Source organism: Poeciliopsis prolifica, unplaced genomic scaffold, assembly GCF_027474105.1.
Source record: "Poeciliopsis prolifica strain line A6 unplaced genomic scaffold, Auburn_PproV2 SCAFFOLD021, whole genome shotgun sequence".
In the NCBI taxonomy this organism is placed as follows: domain Eukaryota; kingdom Metazoa; phylum Chordata; class Actinopteri; order Cyprinodontiformes; family Poeciliidae; genus Poeciliopsis; species Poeciliopsis prolifica.
Genome location: NW_026562396.1, coordinates 8330692 through 8345815, shown reverse-complemented (window position 1 = coordinate 8345815; position 15124 = coordinate 8330692). Strand labels below are relative to the sequence as shown.

The following is a 15124-nucleotide window of genomic DNA, read 5'->3' as shown; positions in this document are numbered from 1 at the left end:
TCATAACACAATCAGCAGGTGATGAAACGGGCTGTCACAAGAGACCGTCCTCAGCCACAGATGATAAATTCATTAAAGTTCCCAGCCTCTTGTCAAACATTGTCAGTGACGTTATTTCTTCCCCTACTTTCACCACTAGAATTGAGAACTCTCAGACATTTCCTGGTGCACACACTGCACTGGGATATTTATGGTCCTCATTCTGTCTTCTAATTCAACATTCATGCACACCAAGAAGACCGGCTGCAGATGTATGTGGAGCACAGGGAGTCGTTTCCAATGTCTTCTGACTCGTGTGTGATGCAGTTCTGGTTCTGTCTCTATTGTTGCTCCTCGAACACTACGGACTTCCCAAACGAATATTTTACAGACCTTTTGATATTTAAAAAATTGCGTCGCAGGTATCTCCTGCTCGTATCCGACGTGAACATTTGTTCGGCAGTAATTGACTTGTAGATCGGAAAGCAATTCGGCCGCAGACATCCACGTGTGTACAACTGGAATGCCTGAACAAGTAAGAACATAAACTGAATAATATTTTTAAAAAAGAGGATTTACTGTTATCTGACATTACAAACTTCAAGCACATAATGGCAGAAGAGCAGAATGTCACTGCGGTTATCTGAAAGTGTTCGCCCGTTCTGAAGAATTAAATTAGACCCGCAACACATACCCACTCCGACTGTTATTTTTTAAAATGATCACAGCTGCTCGTGTCCAGAATATTTAGATCTTCTGTTTAGTTTAGACAAAAAAGTCAGATATGTGCCACTTCTACAAAAGCGATTTATACCATGTCAAGTCGAACCACTAATCTTCTGACGGGGGAGTCAAAACTATGAATACCAACATCGGTCCAGGAAGTACGTAGCATGGAATTTGAATTAAAACCACTAACAGCAGAAAGCTTATTAGAGATAAAGATTTTAATAAATGTTCAAATTTGGTGTTCGAATGAAGAGGTAATTGCTTTTTGTATGGAGCTGGGTCACACCTAAAATGTTCAGAAATGTCCTCATGGTATTCAAAGATAAGGAAACAGCTAATAACAATACTTGGAGCTACGACAGTCACAACGGGTTTGAACTCACACAAAAGTTTAAATATACACATAGACCTTGGCTCAAAGGTCAAGCTGCCTTACCAACTTGCATTCAGCCATTATTGTGAACATTAACTAGCATCTGAGACAGTTCTGGAAGGAAATTCAAACACTTTTCTTATCCGAAGAAAGCAGACTTCATTTAAATTGACTGGTGTCCTGCCATTAATCTAGCCGTAAGCTCTTCATAAGTTCTCCTTCACCATTAATCCACCCACTTTGAGTAATCCTTTAGTGCAGACTGCACAAAACAGCCCCACAGCATGATACAGCCAGCATGAGGCTCAACAGTTTCACCTGCTTGCAAACATTTTTTCTGGTTCTTAGCAGCATTTACATGAGCATAAATCTTGCTTCCAGAAGGACTTGGCTTATTTATTTGGCAGTTGTACATTTTATTAAACGAGCTCAGAGGTTTAGGTCTTGAAGTCTTTGGTGGTTGGTGATGTAAAACCCACCTCACCCTGGGCAGTGACTCTGGTGTTCTGTCATTGTCCAGATTCTGACAGGGTTGTGGAGTGGTATTCATGGACATCTGTGACAAATGTCCTTAATTAAAGAGGACGGTTTGGTTCAGTCGATTGAAACTTGGACACAATTGGGTGCTCCAGCGAGAACATAACCCCCAAACAAACAACAAATTGGCTAGGCATGTCATTTTAGTGCCCCCTGAAACTCTACAGACTGAGCTTAAAAGCTGGGTTTATGGCAGGAAGCTTTACAAATTTTGTAGAGAAGAGTGAACAAATATCTTGATTGAATTGCACCATAAGCTAGATGATGTTGCTTTTCTGTAGCTTGCTAATTGACTCAAAAGACCTGCGAAAGTTTCCTGAACCTCTTACTGGTCTCTCACTCTGAGTCAGTATGAGGAAGACTGCTGATTGGACAGATGTCCAGGAGTCATTGACCCCTTCCATAAGGAGCATAGGACACCACAGGTCATTGCTAAAGAACCTGGTTGTTCACAGAAACTTTTGAAAAATGCAGTTTTCAAGAATTTTGGCTGCAACTTTTTTTTTTTTTGAGCCATTTCTTCTTGGATATTGAAACTTTGACGTAAATTTCTTTTCTTCTTCTTTGGCTTACTCACAGTCAAACTCAAACCTGCTTACCCGGTTTGAACATCTCAGGAGGTTGTTTTCCACAAAAGGCCCTGGAAAAAGAACGGCTCAAATGAAATATCAAGAGCCCTAAAATAATATGAAACTGATGCAGGTACAGAATCTTTTACACCTGCTGTTGAAAGAGGAAACCACTGACAACCTTAACACTGTACTGTATGATAAAGTGATGAGTAATGAGTGATGCATCACTTCCAGAGGATTACAACTGGTTGATTTATTGCTTTGAGAAAGAAGCTGTAGATACATCTGACAGAAGTAGCTGTCATTGTCTCACTGCAGAGAAATCCCACAAAAAAACTCTTTGTTTCTTGTTTTGCTTGGTCAGTTATTCCCTCTGGATTTTGGACTTACTTATTTTTAAACTTTCAAACAGTTGTTATGATACAAGGTACTTTCCCCCCCCCCCCAATCGAATTTTTATTAAGGAACAACATGACGAATGTGCATCTTGTCTGTTCACCAAAGGTGATATAATCCTATACAATGTATGTTTTATAGAATCTCTTCACACAGTTTGGCCGTTTGCCCAAGAACAGAGTCTCAAAGTTCAGAGCAAAATTGTCCCCAAAAACAGCCTCCACACTTTAATTATCAATGTGAATTTGGTGGTTCCCTTCCTTGTCTCATTTCTCCTTTTTTACATATTTTTCCTTAATGTCTCAAAAGGCCTTTATGATATAAATTGTTACGTTGTACCAATCCCTTTTCAATCAATTTTTTAAAAGTATTATCAGTTTTACGTGGGGTAAAACCTTGGATCATATTCTATTCATCTGATTGGTGAACAATCAGATGAATTATTTTCTTTTACAAATTTTGGCCAGGACTTGAGTTCTTTTTCTGAACATGGATTTAGTTCTTTAAAGTCATTTATTAAGTCTTTATTTCCAATTGCTGCTTGCAAGAGGAAACCGTTGCTTGTATATTCAATCTCCTTCCACTTTGTTGAGTAGGAGGAATCCTACATCTGCAACAAGGTACTTTTAGCTTGTTTTTTTGTTTTGGTTTGGGCTTTTTTTTTCAACAGGAATCACAAAACCTCCAACAACACCTGAACTTTGACCTCAAATTTCAGAGGCGTTGAAAGTTCTGAGGGCAATGACTATACCCAAAACTTCAAGACAGAATCATATTTTATTGAACAACAAAATATTTATGGACAGTGAATAACAGCTCAGCTACAAATGGCAACAATGTTAGCTTGACGCATATTCTTTAAGACCCTGGTCACAAGCTGAGGATGAAGCGGTCCACCTTCATCATGTACGCTGGTTTCAGGTATTGCTGCAGCTCGCTCTTCTTCACCCACAGCAGAGGCGCGGGCGCAGCGCTTCCCGGAGCGCCGTCGGCCAGGACGGCTTTGAAGAAGAACACCTTTCTCCCGATCGAGCCCTCGGTCCGAGCGGCCTTGGGCAGTTTGTACTTGTAAACTCCGCAGGGAGCGTTCCCAAGGAAAGTCGCCTTGACGCCGGCTGCTGTGGACGGGAGGACACAGAGGTGGAGTTCGATCAGGGCGCCAATCGTGCTCTGCTTTGCGTTCTTTCTTGGTTGCCGCTTGAATTTGCACATCATTTTTGACATTTCTAATCCCGTCTCATGCAACTCCCCAGACGGCTCGAGATGAGAGCGAAGCACCAGCGCTGCCTTGTTACAGACGCGCCGCTCCCATATGAGCCCGACTTTATTAAAAATGGATCAACTGACAAGACACTTTAAATAAAACCCGCCGCTAAACATTACATTCTAGTGTCAAGGTCTTCATAGAAAGTGTTTGATGGAGTGAGCCCTCGCTAAAAGCTGCACAGCAGTTTAAAGCAGTCAGTTAAGGGCTGATTAGCTTGTAGACTTTGCAGCTTAGAGGCTTCCACCAGCTGCACGCCAACAGCTGCAGCTTTGTTTTAAATCTCTGTTGCGTTAAAGATCTTTACTGAGTCAATGAAAATATTTGCAGCCGAAACTTTGTTCTGGATTTAATCCTGTTAGCAGACTGGATATTTAGCAGGGCTGTGTGAAGTAAAATTCAGCGTATTAGCAGAAGCATTAAGGATTTGTAGTGTTCAGGCACAGAGCACCTGAAAAAGAGGTTATTTCTATTCAAAAGTCTATTTTTTTTTTCTCATTATTATTAAGCAGCTTTGAAACTAATGATAAAAGACAGTTTCTAAATAAATATTTCATTGGGAAACAAATATTTTGTTGGAGAGCTATATATGCGTTAACAAGCTGTGAGGAAATGCATGCAGTAGGAAAGCAGTAACTTACATTCTGCTTGCTCTTCGTGACTAACAAATGTTCAAATATTATTTTATTTTTTAAATGACAAAAGAATGATATTTTTTGTATGTGTAAAAGATTTTTTTTGTACAGATAATACGCTCCAATCATAAGGGATGCATTTGTAATCGGCCCCTTTTATTTTCAATCCCTTAAATAAAAACTAGTCCAGCCAATCGTCTTCACCAATTGTAAACAGATTCCGCCTGGTCTGCGCTACAAAGGCTTTAGGGGTCAGAGGACAAACATCACCGAGACCAAGAAATACAGCAGACATGTCTGGGAGAGATGTTAAAATCAGGGAGCAAAGTTTACCATCTGAAAATGGAGAGTATTGTTTTCTGTTTTTGTAGGTGTGCCTCACGGTTGTGTATTAGGGTCCCTGTTATTCAATATTCCCATGCTCCCTCTTGGGCACCAATTCTGGAAGTGTAATATTAACTTTCTTTGTTTTGCAGATGACACCCAGTTCTGCATTTCTTCCTCCTTTTTGGATTGGTTCTGCACTTATTTTCTCACACTTAAGAACTCTGGCTGCGCATCACCTGGTCTGCATGCTGTTACTTCCTTCTCCTTTGTCCCTCTATAAACTGAAACTCCTCCAGAGCTCAGCTTGGTTCATAACCTGAAGTCCCTCAAGAAAATACTTTATTCCAGTTCCTTAACAGCTTCACTGGTTGCTCATGGAAGCTAACGGACAAACTTTAAAATGGAAATGCTCTTGTTTTAAGTGCATTCATAACCTTGGCACCTTCTTATCTATGTAACCAGTTTCGCATCGCCATTGCTTCCCGCTCTCTCAGATCTTTGTCTGCCGCTCATCTTATTGTTCGTTTTGCCCGTCTTCTCACCATGGGGGGTGCAGCTTTCAGGGCTGCTCCTCGCCTCACGTCCTCCAGTCATTAGGGATAGAAATTCTCTTACCTTATTTGAGTCACAGCTTCGAAACACGCCTGCTCAACCCGGCTCATTCGCTTTAAACCCAGATTTAAACTCTTGTCAGATTTTATGTACCGATGTGCCGTTTTTTAATTAACTGCTTTGTTGATTAAATTGTTTTTTATGCATATTTCAATTCTGTTTACGTTATTTCAGATTTTACAATGAGACAAAGTTCTCTACATTAAAAAATAATTTTTTCAGTAAAATGCTGATAAAATTGTTATGTATTAGGTCGGAAAGTCCCCCAGTTGAAGTGTTGATATATACGAACTGCAAAAATTGAGTAGATTAAAGGGGAAGTATTATGCTTCTTCCAGCCACATAGTATAATTGTTTAGCACAATCAAGTAACTAGGTGATCTTAAATTGTAATAAAAAATGCTATATATAGCAAATATGACTTTAAAGAAATTTAAACGCCTTAAAGTTGGGCCTGTGTCACTTTAAAAACTCCTGCTCTTTCTGAAACTTAGTGAATAAACTATCACCCCTTTAAAAACATCTTACAAGTGTTTCAGGCATTTTTTTTGCCCAGCTGAACGGCTTTCTCAAACACACATTAAAGAATCAAGGCAACGATTGTTTGATAAGGGAATAACGTTACGATGTAAAGCTAAAAAAAAAAAAGACAAGAAAAAAGAATTGACTTCACATAATAGCGCCCTTTTAAAATGGGGGGCGTTAGGGGAACTCGAAATGCTTTTTAAAGACTGAAAACAAAGATGCGGTGGCTTTGTGGGACCTGTCGCGGAGTGGAGCGCTCTCTCCGCCGTCTGTCGCAGCGTTTCTCCCTCCCGCCACGCAGCCTGAGGCAGCAGCCACAGCTTCTCTGCTCCCACCTGCTGCTCGGCCAGCAGCACCAGAGAGTCGGCCAGGCAGCGCTGCGCAGAGCTCAGGTCCTTATCCACGTCGGCTAAAGCAACAATAAGGGAGAGAGATGGGAGACGATGTCACAAGAAAGGAAATTCCTTTTAAAGAAAAAATCATAATCATAATCTGTCTGATAAAAGTCCTTTACATGACCTCATTTTCTTCCTTTTCTCCGTTAATAAATGATCAAACTTTGTATTTTTTTTTTTTTCAGGAACATTCCAAGAGTGCTGCACACCCGAGTTGACTTCCTGACTTTCACCAGACCACCCGTCCACTGACCTCTAACCCGTGGAGCTGGCTGGAAGTTCTTTGACCTCTGCTCCCAGGTGTCCTCCAAGTCCTGAGTCATCATGATCTCTTGGTCGCCATGATCCTCTTCGTCCGAGTCATAGTCATCAGCTTGCCTCCGACTCATCCTCTCCGCGTCCTCCATGAGCCGCAGCTCGTGGTCCGACAGCAGGCTTTTCTCCAGCTCCATCTGGGGTGAACATTGTGTTTAAGATTGCTTTTGCTATTTTATGCTACCATTTTGTTTCTGTGCAAGCTCTGACAGATATTTCCGAAAAACCTATGTGGCCTATAGAACAGCCTACAAAAAGAGGGAACACTTCCTGTGCATGGAACATTATCAAAGTGTAGTTTCCCTATCTTCCACAAGGTGTCGCCTCTTCATCCATCCGGTCACAGAATCCCCTGGACACTTTTCCAACCAGAACTCTGTCTTTGAGACCCCAAACGGCTCACCTGCTGCAACATCTGCTTGAAGCGCTGCTCTATCGGACTGTAGTCCGCTGAAATGACAGGTAACCTCTGCAGACACACCGCGGCCATCAGAGACCAGGGAGAAGTCGCTCTGTCCGCCGCAGTATCATCCCGAGGAGTCGCTCTGTCAATAGGAGTGACGGAAAACCGGCGACATGCTCCGCTTCCGACGGCTGTCCTACTAAAATAACACAATAGCTGAGAGAAGGACCGACTCGCCATCTTTCTACAGGGCGCAGCCATCTTCTTTTGTTGAGTTCAATGTGCGCTCGGAAAAACGGGATGTTGGCTGTTCCCCAACAAAACACTGAATTCAACGTGTTGGCCTTTTGAAAATAATGAAGTCTAAAACTTCGTCGTGTCTTTCTTAAAATAAAATACTCTCAATTAATATACAGTCATCACTGTCATAGTTGTATCTCTGACTCTTAGCAAATATTAACAATGAAATGTTAATATTTCCGAGGCTGCGAGATGAACCTGAAGGTTGTCGTGTCTCAAATTTACCCACAATTCCAAGCGCCATCTCGCTGCAGAAACGGTGGAGCTCCAGCGGTAAGAGGAGATCAGTGCAGCTCCTCAGTCGGGGGAAATAATGTCATCTCCGGTTTTCAAATTAATTTATTGTATTCATTTATTATTATTTATTATGGACCCACTCAAGACATAAAACTAACGATGATTTAGGAAAAAAGAGACGGCAAAATAGGCGTATGTGGTGACTATTAATAATAATTAAATCAGTCGATCAAACACTGTGATAGTGGAAATAAATCACATTGATTTAGTTTGTAAATAGACTCAATTGTAGGCAATTTTGAGACTAAATTCATCCTAAGAATGTATACAATTTTATGGGTTTGAAATTTGATTAGCGCTTCTTCTGTTTTGAACATTTGCAGAAACTTGACCGAGTGAGCGCTCTTCGCAGCAAAGCTGTCATTTCTTCCGGTAACCTTGTCAACAAGAATTTAGTCAGTTAGCATAAAATTAACAAGTCATCATGAACACTTTGAATGTACTTTGTTACGCTTTGAGCCGTGGAAAATTGTAGTCTTTGTAAGTATGTGTTTGCCGACGTGATGAATTTTTCTCTAGTTGATAAAATGTGGAGCTCATACACATAATCTTTGAGCGTTGCGCTAACATATGTGTACTAGCGAGGACTTGTTCTTGCTGCAAAGTGCCCATTTATAAAACCTCTTCAAATGAAAACCTTGCAGACCTTTTATTAGTTGTTCGCTGGCTGTTGTGAGGACGGCACAACAAACGGCAATAATTATATATTTATTTTCTCTTGAAAATCATTTTGACACTTTAAAGTGGATCATAAATCCAAAATAGTACAATAAAAATAAAGAGGGGCAGGTGGCTGTTTAGCACTGCTGCATGGCAGTAAGGCCATCCAAATGTTCTGTGAGTTTATATAAAAACAATGAAATTACATTTTTGGACTTTTTATTATTATTATTATTATTATTCAAAAAGTCTTTCTTGCTTCCACTGTTTTTGTCACACCTTGCAGTTCATTTTGGGTCAGGTCCGCTGTTTATTTGTTTTCTTTTAGAGCGTTCACGTTTCCTATTTGACGCAAAGCTACTTCCGCCACTCCTGGCGCTCCGCCGGTGACGCCGCCCGCCAGGTGCACGTGAACCTGTCCTCGTCAATGCGGGCAGGAAGGAAGGAAGGAAGGACGGCACTCTTCGATCCAGTCAGCCGTGTCGCCCGTGACCGTGCGTCCGTCCTCTTCCAAACATGGCGGCTTACCTGCGAGCTCTGAGCACCGTGTGGAGGAGGAGCGCGGCCGCCGCGCTGCCGCCGAGCCCCGCGGCGCTGCCACCATCCGCCGCCTGCGTTAAAAGACAGCAGGAGAGGGACTGTAAGTCAGCTTCCTACTGAAACTACAATATTTCGAAAAATACACAGCTGCTGTTTGCTCTTGTAGCTGAGGTCCATAGCACCACAGTGCACGTGGACACATTTGTGCCAGTTGTGTGATTTTTCTTTTTCTTTTTAAATGGTCCCAAATTTGACTCTGGGAAAAAAAGAAAAAGAAAGTGTCTTCTGCTTGGCGACCAGCCATTGATGAATCACACAGAGGAGACTGCTAACATACAGTTCACTAATAGTAAATGGCTTCACTCATCACTTTGTTTAAGGTAAAGAAAAAACAGACATAATGAAAAGAGCAAAACTAACCTGTCAGGTGCTTAGAAACAGACAAATTCTAGAATGTTTTCAATCACTGTAAAAGATCAATTTTTTATACACTTAAATCAAGTGCAACCTGCCTTGTCTTTTCGTCCACTTATGTAATAAACGCAGTCATAACCCTCATAAACCCTTGAGGTCTCAGCATGTCGTACACACCTTGATAGTTGCGTTTGAGTTATTTAAAAAGAAAATGAAGTGAGTCGTCATCTTTTGTTCAGTGTTTCCGACAGGAGTCACAGGATGTTTCCTGCATTTCTCTGCATTAGGAACCTTTGGACTCCCCAAAGGCAGGGAGGATTTACAATTCTCATAATCTTCATAAATCTTCACTGCCAACCTAATGAGTGGCAGCATTGACTGTGTGCAAACTTTGACCCTTGCCACCATGTTCCCTTCCTGTGTCCTTGTGTAGCGTCCTTGTGTAGCGTTAGACAATTTTCACTTGGATTTCTGTGGCTCAGATCCATTGTTTGATTTGAGGCCTCGTAGTCTTAAATTGGCTTTTCACAAATGTGATCAGTTTCCAGGCGTTATTGATTTGCTTGAGGAATTATGGTGTTATTAAAACATGACAAAATATAAGGCTCATGATTAGGAGAGCACCGATTCCAGTCTCAAATGATTTTTTTTATTTCTCTAGTGACATTGAAAACTGGACTGTACGTTAAGATTATTCTTATTTCTTAATGAAAGCAAATGTTCCAAACTTTTATCTGAGCTTATTAAAGTCACAGAGTTGATGCATTTATGGAGTGAAAATGGTCAGTGGGAAAACAGCGTTATGGAGGACTGATCCTGCCAAAATTGACAATAAGCAAACAAATAAATGAGAAAATAAAACTGTAAATAAGGGCGTAGATGAGAAAATCAAATTGAAAATAAATAATTGAACATGGAAATAAACTGCGAAGTATATAAGGAAATAAAATCGAAAATAAATACGTACATTTAGGTAAAAAAAAAATAGTAGTTGTAATTACTTATTTTAAAATAATCGACTCCAAAAACTACAGAGTTGCACTGTATATTAATTTAAATGTAGTGCAACAAAATTTAAAGAAAATAATATGCAATTGAATTAAATTACTTGATGAGATTTGAGACTTTCTTTTGACTCTCTATGTCCGTAATTCATAAATCACTTTACTGAAGGTAAACTGATATGCCATGGTTTAACGGCTTAAGTACACATGTATGAAATGTTGTGCCTACAAGCAGGGAATGTAGAAAGGGCTGAAATGGTAGCATATCGAGACAAATGGACCTGGAGCTGGTGGAAGTTCTTAGTTTTGTTTGTTTATTTTTTAGTTTGTTTTTAGTGTCTGACCTGCAGATCAGCAACCAATCAAGACAAAATTCGATTTCTCTATTTCTACTTTTCAGATTCAACGAAGCGCATCAAAGTGGACCAGCCGGTGGTGGAGATGGATGGCGATGAGATGACCCGCATCATATGGGAGTTCATAAAAGAGAAGGTAGAGCCTGCTTTAGTGACTGGTGTCGAACCTTTTCGATTAAAACTGTTTAAAAGCTGTGTGATTTTTTTTTTTTTGAGTTCTCTGTGTTTCGCTTTTGACGCCGATGTGGGGAAACCAACACTTTGTTTAGCTCATCCTACCAAATGTGGAGGTGGAGCTGAAGTATTTTGACCTGGGTCTTCCCTACCGCGACCAGACGGACGACCAGGTCACCATCGACTCGGCTCTGGCCACCAAGAAATACAGCGTGGCCATCAAGTGTGCCACAATCACGCCTGACGAGGCCAGAGTTGAAGGTGAATCTGAACATGTCGTCAAGTTGTTGCCTTAACGGCAGATGCGTGCAGCTGCATCCTCATTGACCATTAACTGGACAACTTGAAATTACAAAATAAAGTTGCTAAATGAAGACATGGCGGTTTAAAAAAGAAAAACAACTCACTTTTTGATAAAACGTTTTTGCGCTAGGATGACTAAACTGATAAACCAACAAATTCAAGTGTGATTTTTAACTGCGTTTTGCATTTAATGGAAACACTGCAATTGTGAAATTGTGTATTTTCGACAGCGTAGTATGGACACAGTTTTGTGCACATTTGTAATGGAAACGCAGCTTCTGATAAAGTTTTGTTTTTTAAATCCTCAAACACATACTGCGTTTTCCCATTTTAGAGTTTCACCTTAAGAAGATGTGGAAGAGTCCAAACGGCACCATCAGGAACATTTTGGGCGGCACGGTTTTCCGTGAGCCGATCCTGTGTAAAAACATTCCCCGCCTCGTTCCTGGCTGGACACAGCCCATAACCATTGGCAGGCATGCCTTTGGAGATCAGGTATTTGAAAAAAAAAACATATTTTTATGAAAGGTATTTGTATTATTTCTTCTCAAGAGGATGAGAGCTAAATGCTTAAAATGTTGAAATGCTCTCAGTACAGGGCAACAGACTTTGTTGTGGACAAACCTGGGAAGTTCAAAATGGTATTCAGTCCAGCGGACGGAAGTAACCCCCGGGAGTGGGAGGTCTATGACTTCCAGGCCGGAGGCTGTGGGATGGGAATGTACAACACGGATGAGGTGAGAGCACATTAAAAGGATCTGAAATGTGGCCAATCTCATCTTTATATTCGGTGTTTGTTGATCTGTGATGATTTTGATATCTTCATCGCACAGTCCATCAGCGGCTTTGCTCACAGCTGCTTCCAGTACTCCATCCAGAAGGGGTGGCCTCTGTACTTGAGCACCAAGAACACCATCCTCAAGGCCTACGACGGCCGCTTCAAAGACATCTTCGAGGATATATATGAAAAGTAAAGGAAGAAGTTTCTCTGAGCATTTAACACAGACAGTATTCTGTCAGCACAAATTCTGTATTTCTTTCCAAACCACTTCGCGTCTATTCCTTCAGGTCGTACAAGCCCGAGTTTGTCAAGCTGAAGATCTGGTACGAGCACCGACTCATTGACGACATGGTGGCCCAGGTTCTGAAGTCCAGCGGAGGATTTGTTTGGGCCTGCAAAAATTATGACGGCGATGTGCAGTCAGACATTCTGGCTCAGGGTGGGTGTGCTGCAACAGGAACATGAAGTCATGCGGCGCCATTTCTTATTTCTCACAATGACTTTGATTTCTCTGTGTGATGTACAAAAGGCTTTGGCTCTCTGGGTCTGATGACGTCAGTGCTGGTGTGTCCTGATGGCAAGACTATAGAGGCAGAAGCTGCTCATGGCACCGTCACCAGGCACTACCGAGATCACCAAATGGTAAGGCTTCCGGATCGGTCTGGTGGACGGGCTTTACCGTCCATCAGACTGGCTTTCTTATTTCCATTAAGATCTTGTTTAGATTCAATCAGAAGTTTATAATAAAGATGGACAAGGCCAAAAACAAAGTACATTAAATGGCATTTTCTTAAAAATAGAGAGGAAACCAGAGACTTCTATACAAAGTGTAAAAAAGAAGCATAACCCTTTTTCTTGACTGTGGTCAAAAGAAACATTTCCTGTTTTAAGGCAAGTCAAAATTGTGCCAATGATTTGTCCAAAGGCTGGAGTGATGGGAGATATTTAACTAACAACTGTCAAGTGTTTGGCCATGATGAAGGCTGCTACATTTTGGAGGAATCAGGGCAACTCACAACATGTGTAGAGGGTCTGGTACACTTCGTCAGATGAAGACCAATACATACTTGGCAAGGAAAGAGAAACTTGTTTTCTTGAGATGCAAGAACAAAGATTTATTTCTTTTCTTACCGAGACATTTCCCAAGAGCTCAGTCATAGAACCCCTGGATGTTTTTCTGGATTTCTCAATGCAGCATCTCTTGGTGTTTGTAGCCTACAGATAAAGGGTAAATGCACTGAACTTATCTATCGTTTTTCCAATCATTTTAACCAGTCAGAGCGCTTTACGCTTTCACCCATTCGCACACACATTTATCCACCGATACAGAGATTGGTGGGCAACTTGGGATTAAGAGGGTAACTAGTCATATGCCCCTTAATTAGTCACAATGTGGCTCAAGGACAATGAAATCAGATAAAGCCCAGATATCAATCTCACTAAAAACATGCGAACAAGGTGGCCGATCAACCTGGTTCAGTTAGAAGCTTGTGGAAGGAAACCCAGAATTTTTGACCCAACTTATACTTTGAAGGAAACTTTTTTGTCACGTCACAACTGAAAGAGTGGAAGAAAACGTTTAGTGTGTGTTACTACAGTATGTAAACGTGGTTTCTTCAGCTCATGCTATCTTTCAACACATTGTTTTTCTCTGCAGGGCAAACCGACCAGTACCAATCCCATCGCTAGCATCTTTGCCTGGACTAGAGGACTAGAACACAGAGGAAAACTGGACGGAAACAAAGATTTAATAAAGTAGGCAGTTTTCCCCCGTGCTCATCTTCATGTAATTGTGCACCTGAACAGTTTCCTACAAAAACACATCTTTGCTCCTGAGGTTCTGTCAGACGTTAGAGAAGGTGTGTGTGGAAACGGTGGAGAGCGGAGTGATGACCAAAGACCTCGCAGGCTGCATCCACGGCTTGGCTAAGTGAGTTTGCATTTTCATTTTCTTTCAAGAGTGCGGTTGGTAAACTTTACTTATTGTCCCTATGATCAATTTAAAAAAAAAAAAATATATATATATAGGGTCAAGCTGAACAAACATTACGTCAACACAACCGACTTCCTGGATGCCATTAAAAACAACCTGGACAACGCTCTGGCAAAGTAAACAGAGGATGTCATCAGATTTTGAAGAATTCTCCATATTTTTATCTTTTGCCTGTATGAATCTTTGTATATGAATGGATTGTATATTTTTGATAAACAATTGTTTTATTTTACTTCCTGCTCAGTGCCTGCACTCTTCCAGCTTAAAATGCTTTTCTACTGTAGAGAGCAGATAAGGAAACAATAGAAATGAAGGTTAATATTAACTAATACTGACTTTGACAGGAGAGTTTCAGGCTTATTTAAGCAGTGGTAGTGTCAGAGCAGAGTGCAAGTCTGAAATATGTATGCAGTATCAATATCACTATAAAAAAACGTTATGAACAAAATGGTGTTGTGTCTCCTTTTTTCTCATCCAGATTATCAGGGAAAAAAAATCAGACATGCCTACAGAAAATTTGACAAATTGCAGATACAGTGTTTCACCAGCAGATGTCGACATTACGAAGCTGATGAACTTTCAGAAGCAGATTAAAACCAACGCTAGTAAAGCAGAATACATGGTTACCTTAAATCACTGACTCTTGCCTGATCTTCATATGATTTGAATTAGATGTGGTTCCTTCAAGGCCATCTCAACATTCTTCCAAATGTAAGGCTAGCGCACTTCTCAGGTATGAAACCAACTTTGTGTTTTCATTTCAGTTCACTTTTAGTCTTTTGGATACGACTCGTCTCTAAAAGTAAAAAACAACTGTGGACCCAGAGATAAAATGGCCTCTTTGTCTTAAATTAGACGTCAAAGAAAATGAAACGCCTGAATCTAAAATGAATAGAAATTAGCATTTAGATGACCTTCATTTCCAAATGTTTTAATTTCCTCCACCCAGAATGTTCCCCCCCGGCGGATCCTGATCTCCATCCCATCGTTTACAACCTTTAAGGGTAATTTTGAGATCAATGATCAAACCTCTCTTGGAAAATACTTTCTAAGGAAGTAATCTCTGAGAACGCAAAGCCTCCATTTAAAAGATCTAAACCAACCTGGAAGAGGAAAGAAACAGTAAATTACGGAGATGGAAAGGCGTATCACAAAGATTCATCATCCAACCGATTTAAACATCGGGATTAAAACAGAGTAGCCTACTTTAGTTAAAAACCTCACCGGGTTCCCAAGTAGT

At 40.8% G+C, this 15124-nt stretch overlaps 2 protein-coding genes across 3 annotated transcripts; one reads left to right on the top strand and one right to left on the bottom strand.

The window, feature by feature from the left end:
• Nucleotides 1-3344: 3344 nt before the first annotated feature.
• mrpl46 (mitochondrial ribosomal protein L46) lies at nt 3345-7602 on the bottom strand. 2 transcript variants are annotated; one of them, XM_055045116.1, is made up of 4 exons: nt 7063-7602; nt 6598-6796; nt 6188-6358; nt 3345-3701 (listed from the first exon to the last, which is right to left on the bottom strand). In XM_055045116.1, exons 1-4 carry the CDS (start codon nt 7321-7323, stop codon nt 3457-3459), a joined length of 876 nt encoding a protein of 291 aa, XP_054901091.1. In that variant the 5' UTR covers nt 7324-7602; the 3' UTR covers nt 3345-3456. The 2 variants fall into 2 exon arrangements, with proteins under 2 accessions (XP_054901091.1, XP_054901089.1); XM_055045114.1 differs by having other exon boundaries at nt 3345-3704; nt 7063-7601.
• Nucleotides 7603-8835: 1233 nt separating this feature from the next.
• Nucleotides 8836-14332, top strand: LOC129369601 (isocitrate dehydrogenase [NADP], mitochondrial-like). Its single transcript, XM_055045113.1, has 11 exons — nt 8836-8959; nt 10678-10769; nt 10903-11068; nt 11445-11605; nt 11704-11847; nt 11944-12080; nt 12179-12330; nt 12421-12533; nt 13549-13646; nt 13729-13821; nt 13920-14332. Exons 1-11 carry the CDS (start codon nt 8836-8838, stop codon nt 14002-14004), a joined length of 1365 nt encoding a protein of 454 aa, XP_054901088.1. The 3' UTR covers nt 14005-14332.
• Nucleotides 14333-15124: the final 792 nt, after the last annotated feature.